This window comes from Procambarus clarkii, chromosome 39 (genome assembly GCF_040958095.1).
Source record: "Procambarus clarkii isolate CNS0578487 chromosome 39, FALCON_Pclarkii_2.0, whole genome shotgun sequence".
NCBI classification, from domain to species: Eukaryota; Metazoa; Arthropoda; class Malacostraca; order Decapoda; family Cambaridae; genus Procambarus; species Procambarus clarkii.
In genome coordinates, this window is record NC_091188.1 from 27,070 (window position 1) to 49,403 (window position 22,334).

The 22,334-nt window shown below is 41.6% G+C and overlaps 2 protein-coding genes across 6 annotated transcripts in view; one reads left to right on the forward strand and one right to left on the reverse strand.

The window, feature by feature from the left end:
* Positions 1-589: 589 nt before the first annotated feature.
* LOC123750508 (thioredoxin domain-containing protein 12) lies at positions 590-7,846 on the reverse strand. 2 transcript variants are annotated; one of them, XM_045732616.2, is made up of 4 exons: positions 7,394-7,846; positions 2,862-2,975; positions 1,692-1,835; positions 590-1,115 (listed from the first exon to the last, which is right to left on the reverse strand). In XM_045732616.2, the coding sequence occupies exons 1-4, from the start codon at positions 7,485-7,487 to the stop codon at positions 964-966; spliced, it is 504 nt and encodes a 167-aa protein (XP_045588572.1). In that variant the 5' UTR covers positions 7,488-7,846; the 3' UTR covers positions 590-963. The 2 variants fall into 2 exon arrangements, with proteins under 2 accessions (XP_045588572.1, XP_045588573.1); XM_045732617.2 differs by having other exon boundaries at positions 7,400-7,828.
* A 328-nt stretch (positions 7,847-8,174) lies between these two features.
* LOC123750505 (uncharacterized) overlaps positions 8,175-22,334 on the forward strand; it is a 75,260-nt gene continuing 61,100 nt past the window's right edge. The window contains exons 1-2 of one of the 4 annotated variants that reach the window (XM_069338237.1): positions 8,175-11,042; positions 16,500-16,697. In XM_069338237.1, the coding sequence (XP_069194338.1) occupies positions 8,429-11,042; positions 16,500-16,697 (2,812 nt within the window). In that variant the 5' untranslated portion in view covers positions 8,175-8,428. The remainder of the gene's footprint in view (positions 11,043-16,499; positions 16,698-22,334) is intronic. The other 3 variants (XM_069338235.1, XM_069338236.1, XM_069338234.1) reach the window with 3 other exon arrangements.

A 22,334-nucleotide genomic window follows, 5' to 3' on the forward strand; every position in this document is an offset into this window, starting at 1 on the left:
TTCACATTTTCAGTATAAAAAGTCATAATTTCAAACTCCAAACACAGTACAGTATATAGAATGAGCCAGAATTTGACTAAAAAATAACGCTCGAGTAATATTTCTGATCTTTTGAAAACTACAGGTCAATTTGGGCAAAATCTGACCAATTTTCATTTTTCACTAATTGGCATATTTTCAGTATAAAAAGTCATAATTTAAAACTCCAAATATGTGCAATGAGCCAGAATTCGGCTAAAAAAATAACGCTCAAGAGTCGTAATTCCGATATTTTGAAAACTGCAAGTCCATTTGGGCAAAATCTGACCAATCGCCATTTTAACTAATTTTTATATTTTCGGTATAAAAAGTCATAATTTAAAACTCCAAATGTGTGCAATCACATTGAATTCCGCTAAAAAAATAACGGTCAAGATTTCCAATAGGCATCATATTTTGAAAACTACAGGCCAATTTGGGCAAAATATGACAAATCACCATTTTCACTAACAATATGTATTGGCAAATTTCCTGTATAAAAAAGACGTAATTTAAAATCAAATACCTGTATGTGCAATCTCCTCAATTATGTTAAAAAATAAGTCAAGAATAATTTCCAATGTGCATTGTATTTTTCATAGTGCAGATCAATTTGGGCAACATGCAAAATATCTGTTTTATGTTAAGGATCATTTTCTTTACAAAATTAATAAATTTTAAACTTCAACATGTGTGCAATCACAATAAAATAGCACTCATAAATAATAGAAACATAATATTTCCATTGTACAGTATACACAATACATATACATAAAATATATATATATATATACATGTACACAATATATATATTCATAATACACTGTATAACATAATAAGTTTACACTGTACAATAACATCATTGAATAAGCAAAGAACAATTAACAAGCAAAAGGGCTAAATAAGTACATTACACAACTGATACTGTTCTATTTTAATGCATTATTAAAGCTCATTGCCTTTTGCAGGGAGTGATTTTAACACCTCTATAGCCTCCTTCATTGACTCAACAACTGTCATATCATCAAAGTAGTAAAATTTGTATTTGGGGTTTCCATTTTTGTTGTAGATATTATGTTGTACTTCTCCATGGGAATCTGAGGAGAGAAAAAATAAATTTGAATAATATATAAAATAAAGTAGGTCCAAATATATAAAACAAATAATATCAGCAATAAAGGTACTACAGATGTAGTAAGGTAGGTGCAAAGACATGCCACTAAGTGACTCCCAGAACTAAAGGACAAGAGCTATGAGGAGAGGTTAGAGGCAATAAATATGCAAAAACCTAGAAGACAGAAGAAAAAGAGGCGATATGATCACTACGTACAAAATAGTAACGGGAATTGATAAAATTGATAGTGAAGAATTTCTGAGACCTGGAACTTCAAGAACAAGGTCATAGATTTAAACTAATGAAACAAAGCTGCCGGGGAAATAGAGTGGTAGATGGTTGGAACAAGTTAGGTGAGAAGGTGGTGGAGGCCAAAACCGTCAGTAATTTCAAAGCGTTATATGACAGAGTGCTGGGAAGACGGGACACCACGAGCGTAGCTCTCATCCTGTAATTACACTTAGGTAATTATATTTATCAACCAGCTGACAATAGTAAAGTTGAAATATGAAAATTACATTGAAACAACTTAATTTGGAGATGCATCAGTTAACATTACCAAGAAAGAGAATGCGTGGAATGTATCCTCCATCAGGTGAATACTTCTCCTCCTTTGGCTCTTCATCATCTATAGTGTTCACCATAACAAACTTCTTACTCAGTACCAATGCATCTTCAGAGGCAGCAAACTTTGGTTTAAAAGCTGAAAATATAAAAGTGTAAATGTAACTTGTAATCTATAACAAAAGTTATGTAGAGTGTATTATATAGTGAAGCAAAGTTTATTACAAGACTTCCTGAACTTGTTAACTGTACACTGAACACACAAAAACATTTGTTATAAGTATACACTAATGAAAGAATTTACATTTTTTCCCAATAAAATAATGTATGCTGAAAAATAGAATTATATATTAGCATATTTAAAGCTAATATAGCTACAAAAGAATAATCAATTTAACTAATAATGTTATAATTTCATAAAATAAAGTGCTGATACTGTATATATGTTTAATTTAATCCTCTAACGTGCATATACGTGTTCCAGAATTAGCTATCTATTTCTATAAAATCGGACAAATCTATTAAAAACCTATATACAGTAATTTCATGTTACAGTATAACCTAATTTTGATACAAAATCAGATATTTATATATCTTAAGTCAAATCTTTATTGAGAACTTTCAACCTGTGATCTGTCTGTGTCCCTGAATATTTCAAATCTAACCTTAATGTTGTGAAATATATTAGTACAGATCCAGTTCTTTTAAATTTGTTCACAAGTTCAGGAATCCCTGTGTGTAGGATCGATTTTGTGAAATTTCTTTGTAACTCTTCCTCTGATTTCCTTATATCACAATCCTTTGAGACGGGATGACACAACAAAAGTATGTTTTTGTGTATTTATTATTACGGATAGTGTTCTGAAAAAAAGAGCTGAAATAATTAAAAATTACATTTAAAAAACACATTAAACATGATAAACATTAATAAACATGAGTTTTTAACAAATTTGCCCAATTTTATAGAAATAGAGAGCAGATTGTGGGACAACCTACATGACAGCTCACCCAAGTGGTGGCCTAAATAAATAAATAAATGTCTCTGCTCCCTGTCCCTTTGTGAGGGAGCCAAGTTCTGGCCATGGTCAGAACTTGTTCATCAACTCCACGGTTGATGAAACATAGTAGACATACTATAATTATACAGTACAGTATATGTAAATACCTTTACAAGCCCCACACCAAGATTTGTGGATGATCAACATTAATGGCTTTCCTGTTTCTTTGGAAACCTTAATTCCGTCTTCTAGTGTGTGCCAATCATACTTTTCCCCAAGACCTGCAAGAGAATAAAACCATTAAAAGACAGTTAAGAAACCAGTGTTAAATGTAATGAAACGCCATTTTCTGGGTGAGACCCGGAGGCTCCCTGGAGCAAACCAAGCTGATATGAATGTATTAGACTCTGGCATCAGTCAATGCACATGGAATTCTAAGCCTACCATGGACCGTGAGCCAGAACCTGGCCTCTCAGAGAGGCACAAGAAGCAATGGCCTATCGAAACCCCCGTATAGTTGGAAGCATTCTGTGTCTGCCATCGATCGAGTCAGACACCAAGAAAGGTAAACGCCAGAAAAAAAATATATATTATGGTTAAAATATTGCTACTGAAAGCCGAACTAGTGGACAGAACTTCCCAAATGAAACGAGCAAACGAGCATGACGTCACCATGCCGCTGTCTATGCAACCTCCACCTCCCCAGGAGGGGAAAGGGGATGCCCCAGACCCAACACGCCGGCTATCTACACTCCAGTTCTGAGGCTGGATGTCAAAACACGCGAAAAATCGCCAACCAGAGGGAAGAAGGGAGGGAGCCTCCCGGGTCTCATCCAGAAAATGGGTTTCATTACATTCAACGCTCGTTTTCTGGGAGGAGCCCTTTCAGCTCCCCGGAGCTACTTACCCAAAGACAAAACAAGAGGGACTTACCCGGGAGGTGGTTGGCCCTCGCTCTTCAACACAAAGTCGAGACAACTTTGCAAAAAAAAAAAAAAAAAAACTGGCTGAAATCCCCCCACCCAATACAACACAGACCCAACTAGGCCCAGGTACACTGACAAGGTAGTGAGCGGCCAGGACCCTGTTCGACCCCCAAAAACCCTGTGCTTGAATGTCAGCCCACGACATGTTACCGAAGATGGCACCAACCAGCTGGTTGATGAATTCAACCAGCTGGGTTGTTCAGTACAAAAGAGATTAGTTGTTCAATTTAAACCCTGCTTAGTAAATTTATCAAACCTGGCGGAGGAATACTTACTAGCCTAGGTCAGTCCTTAGCGGAGGACAGGCTACAGGTGGGGCAGTGTGGGTTTGGTCAGCAACTGGGGAAGTCAACCATTCTCACCTCTCCCGAGATCAACATTCCATCAGCTGGTTTCATAGTCAAGGTAAAGTTGCCGAGTTTTGGTATAGGAAAATGATTCATTTGTGCCTCAATAGGGAATATTAAAAGTTTTAAAAGTCATGTTAGGGAGTGTTAAGCCAGGGAGTGATTTCTATTAGTTGTTTTCTAGATTTGCATAAATAAATGATTAGATTGTTCCTCGGTATTTTATTAGTTCCATGAATGATTTTGCATGTTCCTTGCCATGTGGTCTCCAAGAGTTTGGGTTTTTTGGGTCACAAGCCTAGCCCAGTTTAAGAGCTAATATATCCCCTTGTTTTCTGTAATTCCCACACTTAACATAAATTCATCCCCCCCTTTTCCAAGCAATTTGGGGATTAAGCCCCAAGGGCTAAATGATTGATTAATTGTTCCAGATCCTGATTAATTGACAGCGTTTGGTTAATGGTCTGGTGGTGGCGGCGTAAAGAGATCCTTGAGTTTGCTAGAAACCTAGTACGACGTTACGTGGCTGTAGAATCTGAGCCGATCGAGCGGCTAAGACCACGTGGTGTGGGACTCGGCTGAGAGTTAGCTCTGGGGTCCCCTGGAATTAAGTTTAATTAAGCATATACACGGGCAGGGTAAAGGACAGAGTAGAGCTAATACCCGTCCCGTGTTACACCATCTTCCAAATCCCCTGCCTCAAAAGAAAAGGCAGGAGCAGCTGAAAAAAGCAGGAACGAAGGGGGCCCACTAGCCAGACCCAAAAGCTCCGGCTGGAAGAACATGCTCAAATGCCTCCGTCGCCACACCGAAAGGGGCATTCCCCGAAACTGCCCGAGTCTCAACCCCTGCTAAACCCTGCCTGACCCTTTAGGGGACACTAAAAAGCCCCGAAATCATCTCAAGATAACCTCAAGATAACCCCGAAACCCTCATACGCTTTGAAGACGGTAGTGGGGGTGGGGGGGAAAGGACCAGAACGAACAACAGCAGGAGAAGAACAAAGGGGACATGGAATGAATCAAAGTCGAAGCAACTAACATCCCCAAAGTTCGGGTCCTTATAACCAAAATGAGGCAGTCTCGGGGCATCCAGGGTAACAACTAACCTAGAGCATTGCAGCAACCTAAAACAAGCATGCAACACCAAAGCTCCCTGCACCCTAAGATCATGATCAGTGGACTGGGTGTATTGGAGTACACACAAGGGAACAAAACATACAGGACTCCGGGGTCGAAGGTGTCACTGATCCAACAGGCAGCATGACAGACACACAACCAGTGATTGTCACCCTGAGACAAGGGGACAGGGCAACCTTCAAACTCTCAGGAAGCGAGAGGGGACCCAGAGGTCGCATCCATCGGACCAAAGAGCCCCCACGAGGTTTCCCAGGACCCTTAGTCGTGTAATCTTGCCAAGGAAAGCCCAGGCAGGGTACTGCTAACCAGAGCCCAAAGTTACCAAACAAACTGCTAAAGCTGAACCCTTGGGATGTGTACACTCATGGGGACCTAGTGGAGGACCACCAAGATATAAATGGGTGTGATCAAAACCAAGGGGGCAGACCCCAACCAGGCAGGAAAACAAAAACATAAGAAAAACCCCACAAGAGGATAACGTACCCAGGCGGAACAGAGCCGGTCACTATGAGAGGTGAAAACTAGCTGCACAGTACCCTGCTCCCCAACCAATGACAAAACTACCCCCTACCAAAGGTAAACAGGAGTGCAAGAAACACCCCAGCTGACTCCAAGGGCAGTCAATCCCTGAGCAGCAAAAGACCTTGCGAAGGTAGACCCCAAGGTGACTTGGAATATTAGAAAGAAAATATTAGAAAGTTTTCTTTTGCAAACAAAGTGGTAGATAGTTGGAACAAGTTAAGTTAGAAGGCGGTGGATGTTAAAATCATCAGTAGTTTCAAAGCATCATGATAAAGAATACTGGGAAGACGGGACACTATGTATTCACCTAGTTGTACTTGCCGGGGTTGAGCTCTGCTCTTTCGGCCCGCCTCTCAACTGTTACTAACTATTAACTTTATTTTTTTAACACACACACACACACACACACATCCCTAAGAAGTAGTCCATAACAGCTGTCTAACTCCCAGGTGCCTATTTACTGCTAGGTAATAGGGGCATCAGGATGAAAAACTCTGCCCATTTTTGTTTCCACCAGCACTGGGAATCAAACCCCGGATCACAGGATTATGTATCCAGCATGTTGTTCACTTAGCCACCAGCACCATTAATGTGTAGCTCTCATATTGTAACTATACTTAGACAAATATACAGCTCTCCCATTTTTTCTTCCCTTTTTCCCAGTCTGGCCACTAGCCTTAAACAAAGACATTTTCATTTATATCTATTTAGAGGGGGGAATCCAGTGGTGCCCAGGTCTGTTTCTACTGTATCTCTCTTCCCCCAACCCCAATTCCACCCCTTTACTTTGGAGGTGCATACTCCATGACTGGTCTAACGTAATGGTATACAAGGGTCTAAATTGTTCCTTACACAAGTTTCTAAAGGCAGTTTTTATGTTGGCCAACCTAGCATATGCCCCCTGATGATATTCTTTTGAAGTTTTGCTTCAGGAGAGAGAGAGGTTTGGCATGCTATCAACCTTCAGATCTTGGTTTCTACCTGATTTTTTTTACATTTCCTCTCCCACTTGGTACCTTGTGCCTGCCCTTCTGTTCCCTACAACTATTTCCATTACATTACACTTACTCAAGTTAAACTTTACTAGCTATTGGTTAGACCATTCCTTCACTATACCCTTTGGAAGATCATTTATGTGTATCAGAAACAAGATAAGTTTGCATACGGACATGGGACATACACAAACAGCACAATAATGCATATGCCTATTAGCATACCCATAATCTTATGTAAGGTAAAGTTTTACTAGTCAGATTATTCAGATACTTCTGAGAAAGTGCCGTGCTATCTTTGAGACGGGTAAATCAAATAATACTTGTTTTTAACAACAAAATCTCAATACACAACACTGATTATTACACATCGATACAACAGAAAAGGTTAAATTTAGGGTCTTGGTAGTACAGTTGGGTTCATTCTCAACTCACAAATGGGAATCTAGGGTTCGGATACTCTTATGCTAGTGTTGTTCACATTTCCATTCACCTAATGCCTCTGCTCACCTGTCAGTAAATAGGTACTTGGTAGTTAGTCAACTGTTGTGAAGCTTAATCCTGGGAAGGGTTAGTTCATGCTTGGAGAGGGAGGTTACAACCTTGATACCAGCCTAACATACACAAGCCCCCAACAAAACGAATTATTATATTTATAGTAAATATACAATATCCTTATCATTAAACAATAAAAAATGATCATAAGTTATTACCTTTACCTAAGTCATTCTCGGCTCTAACGTGTATTCCGATGACACCACAAAGAAAACAAGCCGAGAAGGAAATTGAGGATTTAAGAAAAGCCATCACTTGTTACTGCAATATGCAAATGTTACGATTTCAAGTCACCATAAACCAAGTCCGTATTAAAACCTAGCTACTCAGTTTCCTTAAAAAAAATCGTTGCCTGTTAGCAGAAAATCCTATGCCTTGACAGGTCCGTATGCTACTCCGATTGGCAAATTGCTGACGACGTTGAAATTTGTTTATTATTGTTGATTGTAACGCCGTGAGAACATCACTACTCTTCTTGATGGCACGTAGTTATATGAAGGTTTTTCCCTTCCAACGACTGCACAGCTCATTAACTCTTCTTGACGGTACGTACAGTTTGAGAGAACAGTCTACCCTCCTGATGACTGCACAACACTAACTCTGGTCAGTTTGTTATCATCAGCTGTTGTGGTGGGAGGAGCTCCCGGTACTCTTGCCAACTGCCTGTAACTCTCTGATTTTACATAAATACTTTAGTAACTGATATAAAACATTCTAAAATTATACGTGATTGTCGTTTATATTAAGAATATTATTAACTATGAAAGACTTAATCTTAATATCAATCTTAAAATGGACAATCAAATTCTTAGATAATATACATGTGCAGACATAAACAACTGTACTAAATTTTTAAACTCGTTTTTTAGGTCATTCATAAATTTTGAGTTTTTATCGCTTCTGAAAATAAACTGTTATATGCACTTTGTATTTTATATAACATAAAATTAACATAACAAATAAATTCTGCATTTTTATTGGATATTATGCTATATAACCACGGAATAGTCCATGTAAACAAAGGAAATTTCTAGTTCGTGAGCCTTACTACATTCCAGCATGAAGAAGACTCGTAGTATGAATCTTAGAGCTGTTGCCACCATTCAAAATCTACCAAAAGCTAGTTACTGAGCTTCTCATTGATCGTTGTTCTTTCGGAAGACCCCTTAGGTAACTCCGACACGGGGGTTCACATGTCACACAACGGAACCCTAAACATTTCACGCGACGATGTCGGAGAGGTTACACGTGTGTTCATCCTCAAGAATGGAGGCGGTGATCCAGCAAGCAGTGAAGGACAAGGAGTGTCATCATTATCGCGAACTCCCTCCATAAGTGCGAACACAGGTCAACATGGCGTCAATGTCAGTGATAGTGGAGGGATGGGTAATTGTGACAGTGAAAATGTTATTAATGGGATGCTTAGAACGGGGGAAGATGATGTAGACCCATCCACAGATCTAGGTGCAGATCTACAACACATAGAAGAGTGGTTAAAGACACGCAGTGATAGTCTTTCTAGCTTTGATTTTGATCCCGAAATTAAACCCTCTGAGGTAGACGTCAATGACTTTTTCAATCTCAAGACCGGCGTGCAGTTTCATGTAAGTGGCCAAGACTATGGTTTAGTATTTTCAAAAGATAATACAAGTGATACTGGTGCTTCTTCAAGTACAATGTTGCCAAATCAATTTTCTTTCCCTGATCTTGGGGACACACTGGGTGGTGCTGGAAGCCGCAGAAGTAGTTTCACCAAAAAACTTGAAACTCTTATGCAAGTGGATAAGGGTCTATTTGAGGAGCTCTTGTTAACAGATCCCAACAAAAAGTATGGCAACAAAAAATCTGATAATTTGACATCATTACCTGTTGAAGATAGAGGTCTTTTCGAAGAGCTGTTACTGCCTGGAGCTCAGGAGGAATGGGCCCGGCATGCTCAGGAACTTCTTTTGGCAGTAACACTGGAAAAGAGAGAATTGAATATACCAGGCCAAGTGTCAGGAGAAAATGAGCCAGTTCGTGAGCCTGTGGGGTGTAGTGTACCAGTGTTAGAGAATACTCAAGAAATGGCAAGTGATCATGAAACCTCTGATGAATTGGACCTCATGGTTAGAAATATTCAACCAATAAAGCTGATGAGTCCACAAGAGATTGAAAACATGGCATCAAGACCACTTGGCTTTGATGAAACACCAATCAAAACAGAAACTCAAAGAAATAAAGAAGTCGCATGCCAAATGGAAGATTTTAACTTTATTCCGTTTGGTGCCAGGGGTTGTGAAGACAATAACACACTCCCATCTGATCTTTTGACAAGTCCAAATAGTGAGGTAGACAGTAAACTCTCCAGTATATTGGCAATGGATGCCTCTAATGACACTTTAGAAATTCCAAGCTCTGAGAATAGTGATATGTTAGAAAATCTTGGGAAAATGCCTCCCAAATTAGAAAGAAGCATATCTCCTGGAACATTCTTGGTAAAATTGGAGCCAAGAGAAAATAGAGATGTGCGTGACAAGGTTCATCTGTCAACAGTAGTGTCTACATCTAGTCAGCTTACAACTGCAGCTATGCCACCCCCTTCAACAACATTTACCAGTGCCACAGCATCCTTTCAACCCCCTGTATCTCTTTCAATTCTGAATGTAAATGACATAATTAACTCTACATTAACCAAAACATCAACCACAACTAATTGCAGCTTAGTTACTGCTGTGAGTTGCAGCTCTGCTGTAAATGTCACATCTGTGACAAATACCACTACCACTGCGTCAGTTAGTTTGGCTCCTAAAGGACTTCTGAAAATTCCATCGGGTTCAGTTCATACTGAAGTTAAAAAATTGCCTATAGGTATGGTTCAACTTCGCCTAGCAGCACCACCACCAGTCACATCTCTTAGTGCAGCTTTAACAACTGCTACTACAACATTAAGCCCTCAGTTGCCCAGACCCACTTTCATATTAAGACCATTAATTACATCTGGACAACAATTACAACAACAACCATCTCAACAACATACAACAGTTACTGAAAACTTGGTAACTTCTAAGGAGAGTACTCCTTTAACCTTCACACCACTCAAAATGGTAGCAGTACAACCATCAAATAAACCCGGCATTGCAAATGTGACAATCACAGTTGACCGAAAAGCCAATCTGACCACAGTCAACATTGTGTCTTCAAACAATGAGCATACAGTTTTTAAGATAAACACTTGTGACTTAGTAAGAGCTGTTTCCAGCATCCGTGAGCCACATTTGGAGCCGTTGGGTCTTACACCTCAGCAGCTGCTGCGCTCTGCACACACCGCTCACCGTCTCATTCAGGAAGTTCATCAGCAGGGAGTTGCACGCCAACATAAAGGTACTGGGAAAGATACTTCTTCAGGACCACAAAATTTTGAGATCAATCAACCTCTGCAAGAAGTAAAGCCTCCAATCTCACGAATGCAGCAAGGACAGTTGGCAATGTTGCGGCAGGCAGCAGCAGCAGTCACCACGGCAGTGACAACTAATGTGTCAAATACTACCAGCCAAAGTGTAATGAGCCAAGTTGTCAAAAGTAGTGGTATGTGTAATAGTATTGGTTCAACCATAATGGGAGCAACATCGGTGCTTTCAACAGCTAATACATCTGGCTCTGTTTTGATACCTACACCACTAAATGCAGCTGTATTATCTACTGTCAAAGGTGCTGTTTCAGCATTTACATCACAGAAAGTTCAAGCAGAGACCACATCATCAACACTCCGCTCGGAGCGAAAAACTTCACGTCTGACCACCATCACTAAGTCAGAAAAGTCCCACAGTAAGTATACAATGTTTTGTATTTTGTGCACTTTAGAGTGGCACTAAAAATTTAGATTATTACAGTAAGTTGATTTTTTATTTTCATATCCTTAGTTATTATTGTTCCTCACCATGGCCGATATTGAAAGTGTACACTCAATTTCTCACAAGTATTTTGAGAATTATCTTAATGATATTTGACCAGTGAATTGGGAATATGTTAGGTTGGATGTAGACCTATGTAGACACTGCAGAACCTTGACAAATGCAGATTTGTTTCTCTTGGTGATTGAAGGGTGACGATAATCGCGGGATCAGATGTGCCCAATGTGTTCCTGTACAACCACGTGTTGCAATTCCATCCAAATGTAACATACTAAAAAATATGGAAAATATTGCCAGGTGCAGCATTTTTTTTTTTTTATTATATTTGTTAATTACAGTGATTGGAGAAATATTGCCTGGTTTGATTAGATGGTCTGTGTTCACATCCTGTGAAATCATTCACACTCATTCAACAATAACAAACTTTATTCATTATGCTGTACATAAAGGGTGTCCAAGATTCAGTGCCTTTGCAGGGGGTCAGAAAGAGGAGCACTCTAGAAAGAGAATGCAGACAATACAAAAGGAAAAAATCACAAATGCTTATGCAGACACAATTTTCACAACAAAGAAAAAGAAATGTAAACTGGTAGGTAGAAGAAATAGAGCACACGCTGAAGTGCTCATATCAGTCTGAGGAAATGAAACTGGAATAATGCTACACAAGAGATAAAGCAAAATTAAAAATATTTTTCACATATGCGAAATCAGAATAAAAAACGTCCTCCAGTGTTGGACCTATACTTACAACTGTAGGTTTGTACATAGAGGATGACAAAGAAAATATTGAAATCCTAAAAGACCAGTATGAGGCTACATTTAACAACCCAATAAATCTTCCTGATGTATCCACATGAAAGTGGAAGATCCTGACAGCTTCTTTATGAATGCCATCCAAACCCCAGACAATATAACTGATATTAACACAAACACAGAACTTTTTGAAAGAGAAATTGACAACATGCCCATGCACTCTACCCCAGGTCCTTGTATGTGTCAGGTGCGTGGGTTCTGCTGGACGCCAGGTGAGGCATGCTCAGTTTATCCCGCCTAGGGACGACCACGCTTGAATTCTTTGTGACGCATTTCATTGTTTTTCTGCATTTTTGTTTTCTGGGCAGAAAAGCTATTATGTATCACACCATGGGTCCCAGGAAAGCCAGTGATAAAGAGACTTTGAAGGGTTTGAGTTGGAACCTGCTCACCATGGCCCATTTCCTCTTGTTGAGGAAATTGTTAATTTGGGCCCAAAATTAGGCTTGGAATTGAATGGAGCTGATGTGGTGGTGTTGGAGGAGGAACACAGTGATTAACTGACTACCGAGAAACTCCTAACCCTTCACAAGGAGCAGCAACAAGAGACAGCTGAGTAAATTTCTTCAGGGGGGGGGGGGAAGAGGAGGCGGCAGTAGAGGATGTCCCTTCCTCATTAATTAAGAAAATGTGTTAAGTATGGGAAGAACTGCAAAGTTTACTGAAAAGACTCTCCCAGATAAAGCTGTAGCAAGCCGTTGCATTAACCTTTTTAATGACAATGTGATGTCTTGCTACAGACAAGTGTTAAAACATAGGGAAAAACAACTGTCTATAGGCAGATTCTTATTGAGACAAACAAGCAGTAAGCCACAACTAGGTCCTGGTGGTATGCCTGCAAAACAGAGAGAGAGAGAGAGAGTACCCTAGAAATGTACTCACCTAGTTGTAATCATGTAGTTGTGCTTGCGGGGGTTGAGCTCTGGCTCTTTGGTCCCACCTCTCAACCATCAGTCAACAGGTGAACAGATTATGGGGCCTACTAGGCTCCATCATATCTACATTTGAAACTGTGTATGGAGTCAGCCTCCACCACATCACTTCCTAGTGCATTCCATTTACTAACTACAGTACTCTGACACTGAAAAAGTTCTTTCTAATGTCACTGTGGCTCATTTGGGTACTCAGCTTCCACTTGTGTCCCCTTGTGCGTATAATACCCGAGTTAAATAATCCATCCTTGTCTACCCTGTCAATTCCCTTGAGAATCTTGCATGTGGTGATCATGTCTTCCCGAGCTCTTCTCTCTTCCAGTGATGTGAGGTGCAGTTTCCCCAGCATTTCCTCATAACTCATGCCTCTTAGTGGCATACCTCTGAACTTTTTCTAGTTTCGTCTTGTGCTTTGACATGGACTCCATGCTGGGGCCGCATACTCCAGGATTGGCCTTACATACGTGGTAGACAAGGTTCTGAAAGATTCCTTACACAAGTTTCTAAATGCAGTTTGTTTCTGAATTTATTGGACCATTCATTCAGTTTGTTTAGGTCATCATGTAACCTCATACTATCTTCCTGTTTTAATCCTCCTCATAATTTTTTCATCATCCGCAAACATTGAGAGGAACGAGTCTATTCCCTTTGGGAGATCATTTACATATATCAAGAACGGTATAGGACTAAGAACTGATCCCCGAGGGACTCCACTGGTGATATCTAGCCATTCCGAGACCCCCACCCCTCACAGTGACTCGCTGTCTTCTGTTGTTTAGGTACTCCCTTATCCAGTGGAGTATCTTCCCTTTCACTCCTGCCTGCATCTCCAGTTTATGCACCAGTCTCTTATGTGGCAATGTGTCAAAGGTTTTCTGGCAATCCAAAAATATGCAGTCTGACCTGCCCTCTCTCTCTTGCCTGATTTTTACTGCCTGGTCACAGAATTCAGTCAATCCTCTGAGGCATGATCTGCCATCCCTGAACCCATGCTGATGTTTTAATACAAAGTTCTTCCGCTCCAGATATTCCACTAGTTTTTTTTGCACAATCTTCTCCATCACTCTGCATGTTATGTAAGTTAGTGACACTGGCCTGTAGTTCAGTGCCTCCTGTCTATCACCTTTCTTAAATATCAGGACTACATTAGCCGTCTTCCAAGTTTTTGGCAGTTCACCTATCACCAGTGATTTGTTATACACCATTTCTAGTGGCTGACAACAAAGCTTCAGCTCCTTCCTTCAGTATCCAAGGTGAGATTCCATCTGAGCCTATAGCCTTTGTCACTTCAAACTCTAGCAGATGCTTCCTCACTTTCCCACTGGTAATTACAATCTCATCTAGTGGTGTTTAGTTAAATCTTCCCTCTCCTATCTCTGGGACTTTCCCTTGCTCTACTGTGAAGACCTGAAATTTCTTATTGAGTTCATCACACACCTTGATGACTACATCTATCTGGACCTAAACAAGGCTTTCAACAGAGTTCCTCACAAGAGGGTGTTCTGGAAACTGGAATATATTGGAGGGGTGACAGAGTGGCTTCTAACATGGATGAAAAATTTTCTCACACAAAAAAAAAGGGCAGTAACCAGAGGAAATGTATCGGACTGAAGAAATGTCATGAATGGAGTACCACAGGGTTCAATTTTTGCACCAGTAATTGTTATTGTCAACATAAATGATCTACCAGATGGAATAAAGAATTATATGAACATGTTTGAGGATGATACTAAGATAATAAACTTAGACAATTGTCATATCATTCAAGAAGACCTGGACAAAATAAGTGTATGGCACACCACTTACCAAATGCAATTTAATGTGAATAAATGCCATGTTATGGAATGTGGAATAGGAGAACATAGACCACACACATCTACAAATTATCATGTAAGAATATTAGAAATCTTTAAGATTTCTTTTAAGAAATTCTGATAAAGAAAGAGATCAAGGGATGGTTCTAGATAGAAACTATCACCTGAAGACCACATAAAGAACATCGTGCAAGGAGCCTATACTACACTTACTAGTTTCAGAATTGCTTTTAAACAGATGGATGGTGAAATAGTAAAGAAATTGTTCACAACGTTTGTTAGATCTAAGCTGGAATATGCAGTGGTTAAATGGTGTCCATATCTTAAGAAGCACATCAACAAACTGGAAAAGGTGCAAAGATATCTAACTAAAGGGCTCCCTGAACTGAAGGACAGCTAGCTAAACAAATCTGCCAAAAATATATAAGAAAATTCACTTTCGCAAACACAATGGTAGACGATTGGAACCAATGTCCAAAACCGTCAGTAGTTTTCAAAGCTTAACACTTTCGCGCTATCTGGACGCGCCGGCGCGTCCCGTTTCGTCTAACGCTAACGCATAGTGGACATAAAGTTGAGTCCTCTTTTAAAATATTTGTATAAAATTCAATTTTTATCCGATTTACTTTGGGTTTGTTTCATACTGCGCGCTATGAGGCTCTCTTTCTCACCACTAGGCTGCATGGTACAATAAGTTCATGAAAGGTGTGGATAACTTCGATCAAATGGTATTTTGTCCCAAACGGGTTGCAGGTGGGTGACTTTAGCCGTTTATACTGGTAATGCTTCCCCCATATCATGTATTATATGCATATGTCTGTTTAGGGAATTTTATTCCGATCAATATACAACCAAAAATAACTGTGTGCAACAAGTATAAACTTGACAAACATAACAAAAGTAAAAACATTTCGTGTGTGTTTGACGCTCACTGATATGTTCCAGCGTTGTTTTATATTTGGCGCTATTCTAACTTACGCTTTGTTGATATTTTTTACCTATGGGCACATAGAACATTCTATTGCGAACACATTGACACAAAAATGAATGACGTACATAGAAAATTAATGTCATGAGAGTGAAATAAGTATAAACTTTCAAAGCGCCGTGCGTCGTCCCGTCACCGATACCGGGTAACAATTTCACCACTTCCCACACTCTTGCGGGCGAGCCGCATCATTATTCTACGCTTATATTCATATCACCGTGTTGGGAATTTCATTGCGAGTCCATTGATACCAAAAGTAACGCTGTAGAATAAGTGTGGAGGTGATTACAATCCCAAGAGTAAAAACATTTTGTTGCTGATGGGCGCTCACGGCGAGTCATCTTCGTAGTTATTTATTTGGTGCTGGTATCCCTATACGTTTCGTGACTTTTTTTACTGATGTTCTTCTAGAGAATTTTATTGCGAACACGTTGGTACCAAAATGAAATACGTAGCATGAGAACTAAGGTCAGAAGAGTAAAAAGAGTATACACATTTTTGTTTTTACGCTTAAGCGATAAAAACGCTGCGCGCACATTCGGTTGGCTGAGTGACCTTTGCGGAAAGCGCGAAAGTGTTAATATGATCGAATGCTGGGAATACGAGACACCACGAGTGTAGCTCTCATCCTGTAATTACACTTATGTAATTACTTTTTTCACGTTTGAAAGTGCAATGAAGCTAACTGCATCTGGCCTCTTACTTTGAACAGTCATTCTATTTTGTAGATATAGATGTAATGTATATGTATATTGATACAGTAATATAAATAAAATCAAACAAATTTCTTATTACAGTAATTATAAATATTTTCCCATGAGCAGTTAAGAATGAAGGTGTTGGGGTGTCGCTGCGTCCAGGAGCTCCACCAACAATGGTCTCGGTGCCATCTGTCCTCGACTCATTATCTGCTTCCTCGTTGGTTCCTGCTGACCTACTACAAACCTCATCTCATTCACCTTCTTCTACCAATGTGCAGAGTGATGATGACCTCAATGAGGAGAACCCTGAGATGTGCACAGGTGAGTTGTTGCAAGGTTATGCCTAAATGTGTGTTTCTGGGGAACACCCCCATGTGCCTTCCTGAAGCTATACACTTTAGATGGTTCCCATCTACCAGGTCGCATCAGCCATGGAGTTTGTAGGCCTACTAGGGACCAGAGCTAGAAAGCTAGAACCTGGCCCCTCCCCTCACAGAGGTACAGGGAGCAGTAACATTTTGCCATCTCACTGGGGAAGATATCCAGAGAGTCAATGCATAAAAAAAAATGCTGTATTCAAAGGAGATCAAAGCCTTACAACCTGCCTAATGAACTCTCCCAACTATGTAAACAAACTATTGAATCTCTTGAAATTAGCATGAGCTCGTTCGCCCCATTCCCCTACTTGTTATGGGGTAGAGGGCCACCTCTATTGCCACCTCCAAAAGTCTGAACAGTCGGTTCTTAAGCCGATGGAATTGAGATCATCTGACTGCTGTAGTGGTTCCCAGGGTGCCACTGTTCTGTGTGTGGGCTAAGTGTGTTCTGTTCAGCTAAGTGGTTTTGGGTATTTGCCTTTGGTGGCTTTTCCTGTACGACTGGTGCATAACATGAGCCTGGTTTATAGAGTGCTTGGAGCTGCATGTCCTCAGATTTAGCTTCCCTGTGTGCTCCCTAATGCTGCCCTTGCATTGCCAGAATTATCTTGCATTATCAGAATTAAACTCTGGAGTGTTTGGAAGTTAGCTCTGTTAGAGGTCCTTTTCGCTTGTGGTGGCCTCTCATTGTGAGTAAGGTGGGGGGGGTCTTGTGACTTTGCTGTCTTGACTCTGGTTGGGTGCAACTTTGACTGGTGGAGTGCACTGGTGGTTGGTGGGTTCCCTTCAGTGCACCGAGGATGGCTTTCACAACCATGAAACCCAGGCTGTGTAGACTTACTTTTAGGTCTAGCATAGCATTCATTCCCAGTGCCTGGGTGTTCTGCTTGGTTTACCTTTCAGGCCTTGGAAATTCCCTGCGGGTTCATTGGTTTTATGGATATCCTCACCCCATCCCCCACCACTTGATCCTGCTCTCACTAATTGTTAAAATACATTCCCTGATCATAGAAATACAGCTTAATAAAAAATTGTGTATGTGGCTTACTTTGGTCATGATGAAGCCTAGAAGTTTCACAATGACATCATGATTCATGAGCATTCATCTAGGAAGCGCTCTGGGAGGGTTGCACCAATCCAGCTGTGAGGCGGGAGATGCCGCCAATATATTTTTTACATATTTACTCTAATGTTTTTGATTAGTTTTCTGGTAATAATATTCAATAGTGTGTCTGGAGAAACTTATCCGGCTGCTTGGATGCTTCCCTGGACTTCAGGGACGAGTATTGGCACATTCCTATTCCTCTGGGTTCAGGGCTTGGTTCAGTTTTATCGTGGGGCAACATGCTTACCTCTTCTGTTGTCTCCCTTTCGGGTTGATCTGGCACCTCTCATTTTTACTCATTTGACTCGTACATTGCTCGCCCTCTCTCCCGACACCACCCACCCACCCCACCCCCTACACCACGCGCCTAGAGCAACAGCCATACAGGATTAATACGGTGCGGCCTGATGCCTGGCTTTCTGATCCGGACAATTTGCCGCTTGTCTGGCTTACTCTCCGGATTGGGTAACATTGGCAGTAAGTTAACTGGCTCTAGATTTCTTATCCGGCTAAACATCAGCTAGTCCGGCTTTCGTGGACATTTTGACCGGATTGGGAGATAATTTTACCGGGGACCATGGCCAGAACCTGGGCCCCCTCAGAGAGGCATGACCAATGGCCTATAGAAATGCACATGTGATTTTGGAGCATTCTGTATCTGCCATCGACCAGGACAGGCACCCAGAAAGGTAAGCATCTCAAAACAAACCCCTATTTTGTTGAAATCAACGAAAAGGAAATGAGTGGACAAAACTCCCCCAAGGGAAAACAAGCAAACAAGCATGACATCACACGAGGCCATTGGTCATGCCTCTCTGAGGGGGCCCAGGTTCTGGCCATGGTCCCCGGTAAAATTATCTCCCAATCTGGTCAATCTACCACAGGGTTCAGTTCTTGCATCAGTGATGTTTATTGTCTACATAAATGATTTACCAGTTGGTATACAGAATTATATGAACATGTTTGCTGATGATGCTAAGATAATAGAAAGGATAAGAAACTTAGATGATTGTCATGCCCTTCAAGATGACCTGGACAAAATAAGTATATGGAGCACCACTTGGCAAATGGAATTTAATGTTAATAAATGCCATGTTATGGAATGTGGAATAGGAGAACATAGACCCCACACAACCTATATATTATGTGAGAAATCTGTTAATTAACACTATCCTGGATTTTCCACTTGGAATTACGGGCGGTTTAGATAAGCGCTTGTCGGATCACGACGTAAATTTACGGAACCGTGTTATAGTGGGTATTTACTACTCGATCGACTTGGGGTTTGTATGAATATATTTGCCATTAAATTTTCGTTTTCTCTAATAGGCACAGTGCCTATTAGAGAAAACGGCAATGTATTGTAACTTAGAGGAGAGACTATTGATTTGGTGACACAACGAGGGTAATCGCCCACTCCACACACTCTTGTGTTGGCCGCGATCATGATTCTACATTTATATGCATATGTCTGTAGATAATTTTATTCCGAACACTATACAAACAAAAAAAATGGTGTGAAACAAGTATAAACTTGAAAATACATGAGCAAAGTAAAAACTTTTTACGCTCATGGGTACAAACACGCGTAAGATTTTATTCGCCGCAAATTTATTTGACGCTCTGTTGGCCAATTCTACCCATGTTCTTATAGAACTTTCTATGTTATATATAAAACTTTCTATTGCGAACACATTGCTATAAAAATGAAATACGTAGCTCGAGAAATAATGTCACAACAGTGAAATAAGTATAAACTTTCAAAGCGCTGCATCACAACAGTGTCGTCGCTGCTGAAATCACGGCTAACGCTTCGCCCAGTTCCCACACTCGTGCGGAACATAATTAGACATTGATAGGCATATGTCTGGGTGGGGAATTTTATTGCGAGTTTAGTGATATCAAAATAAGCACTGTAGGATGACTGTGAGGCTGGCAACAAACGAAAGAGTATGAACATTTACTTCCTGTTTGGGTGTCACGGCTAGTCATCTTCGTGTTTATTTACTTCATGGTGGGATAGCAAATGCTTGGGTGACATTTTATGCATATGATCTTGTAGAGAATTTTATTGCCAACGCATTGATACCAAAATGAAAAACGTAGCTCGAGAATTGATGTTAGGAGCGTGAAAAGATTATAAAACTTTTTTGTGTTTACGCTTGAGCGCCCAGAACGCCGCGCGCACAACCCGCTTTTTTTTTCAGCGAGTGCCGCGCGCACTAAAGTGTTAAATACATGGATGGCGATATACTAAAGAAATTGTTCACGACTTTTGTTAGGCCAAAGCTAGAATATGCAGCGGTTGTGTGGTGCCCATATCTTAAGAAGCACATCAACAAACTGGAAAAGGTGCAAAGACATGCTACTAAGTGGCTCCCAGAACTGAAGGGCAAGAGCTACGAGGAGAGGTTAGAGGCATTAAATATGCCAAAACTAGAAGACAGAAGAAAAAGAGGTGATATGATCACTACATACAAAATAGTAACAGGAATTGATAAAATCGATAGGGAAGATTTCCTGAGACCTGGAACTTTAAGAACAAGAGGTCATAGATTTAAACTAGCTAAACACAGATGCCAAAGAAATATAAGAAAATTCACTTTCGCAAACAGAGTGGTAGACAGTTGGAACAAGTTAGGTGAGAAGGTAGTGGAGGCCAAGACCGTCAGTAGTTTCAAAGCGTTATATGACAGAATGCTGGGAAGACTGGACACCACGAGCGTAGCTCTCATCCTGTAACTACACTTAGGTAATTACGAACTGTGCCGCATGTCTGCACAGCTTCCCCCCCCCCTCCCCAGGAGGGGGAAAGGGGGAGGTCCCAACCCTCTCCAGGAGGGGGAAGGGGGGAGCCCTAGACCCTCGCGCCGGCGATCCACACCTCGAGTTCTTCGGCTGATGGGATTAGGCTTAGTCGTTGTGGCTCCGGTTCCAGATTCTCTTTGTGCTGTGTCTGGGTTCAGTGCTTCTCTTCGGGGGTGTGCGAGCTGGGAGTAATATTCACAGGTACTCGGGCTGCATGCACTTAGAGCTCCTTTCCCTAAGTGCCCTGTAAGTACTGCCCTAGGGCCTTAGTGTTACCTTCCTAAAGTCACCTTGGGTCTACCTCTGTTGGTCTTTCGCTGCTTGGCAATTGACTGCCCCGAGTGTTTTGGGGGATTCCTCCCTTGTTTGCCTTGGGGTAAGTGGTAGTTTTTGCACTGGTAGGGGCGTGGGATACTGCGTAGCTAGTTTTCACCTATAATAGCGGCCGGCTCTGTTCCCTCTAGGTACGCTGTTCTCTTGCGAGGTTTTTCTTTCCTTTTTGCCTGGCTGGGGGGTCTGCCTTGGTGTCCCTTCCCCTATATATTAGGGTTGTTTGTGTTGGTAGTACCCCCTGCTTCTCCCTTGTCAGTGGACATGTCCCGAGGGTTCAGCTTTAGCAGTGTTGGTTGGTAGCTTGGGCGCCGGTTAGCAGTACCCTGCCTGGGATAACCCTTAGCAGACCCAGTCTAGGTGCCCTGGGAAACCCTGCAGGGGGGCTCAGGGGTCACATTCCAATGAATGTAACCCCCTGAGTCTTCTCTCACTTTTTGCAAGTCTGAGGGGTTGCTCTGTCCCCTTGTCTCAGGTCGAGATCCATTGTTTTTGCCTTTGTCATGCTGCCTGTTGGGTCGGTGACACATTCGACCCAGAGTCCTGCAAGCTTTGTTGCTTGTATGTGACTCGGTTTACCCAATCTGATGATGATAATATTCGGGTGCAGGCACCTCACGCATTTCAGAATAGGTTTAGGCTGGTTGCTTCCCCATATGCCCCGAGGCTGCTCCGTTTTGTTTAGGAACCCGGACTTGGGGGGGGGGGGGTGTTGGTCACTTCGACCTCGTTCTTTCCCTGCTGTGGTCTATTCGGTTCCCCCCCCCCCCATCCCCCTTCCTCCTGCTTCCGGCTCCTCGGGGCAGGGTTTAGAGGTTTCTGAGACTCAGGCAGTTTTGGAGTATTCAAATCAGTTCCTCCTTCAAGGGGTAGCTGCAGAGGCATTCAAGTCAGTTCCTCCAGTCGTAGCTCCGGGGTCTGACCAGTGGGTCCACCCTCTTCCTGCTATTCCGGCTGCCCTGGCTTTTTCCTGTGAGGCCGGGGCCTGACGTGGAGGTTCCCAGGGTTGGGGAGGAGCTGACTTGAGGGCCTTGGGCCCTGTTGGACCCTGCCTGGGTTTTCCAACCCTCCGAGCGGGGTTTGCTGTTACAAAGAGTGGGGGTTTTCCTTTCCCCTCTGCGTACAACATGGATTTGGGTTTGGGTCCTCCCCGGATTCGGTTCCGTCCTTCTGGAGGTTTTCGGCTTCCCGCATCTCTCCGGTTGAGGTGCGGGCGGCTATTGCTTACCGCAATGGTAAGCCGCAATGGTACCGCCAGAATAGGGGTTTGTTTTGAGGCGCTTGCCTTTCTGGGTGCCTGTCCCGATCGATGGCAGATATAGAATGCTCCAAAATCAC

Bases quoted from the DNA above. Each gene is read 5' to 3' on its own strand.
- LOC123750508 (XM_045732616.2), bottom strand. From the start codon at position 7,487: ATGGCTTTTCTTAAATCCTCAATTTCCTTCTCGGCTTGTTTTCTTTGT. The intron at 2,976-7,393 runs GTAATAACTTAT...ATTCTCTTGCAG, and splicing joins CGAGAATGACTTAGGTAAAG to GTCTTGGGGAAAAGTATGAT. The intron at 1,116-1,691 runs GTAATGTTAACT...TTCTCTCCTCAG, and splicing joins TCCACGCATTCTCTTTCTTG to ATTCCCATGGAGAAGTACAA.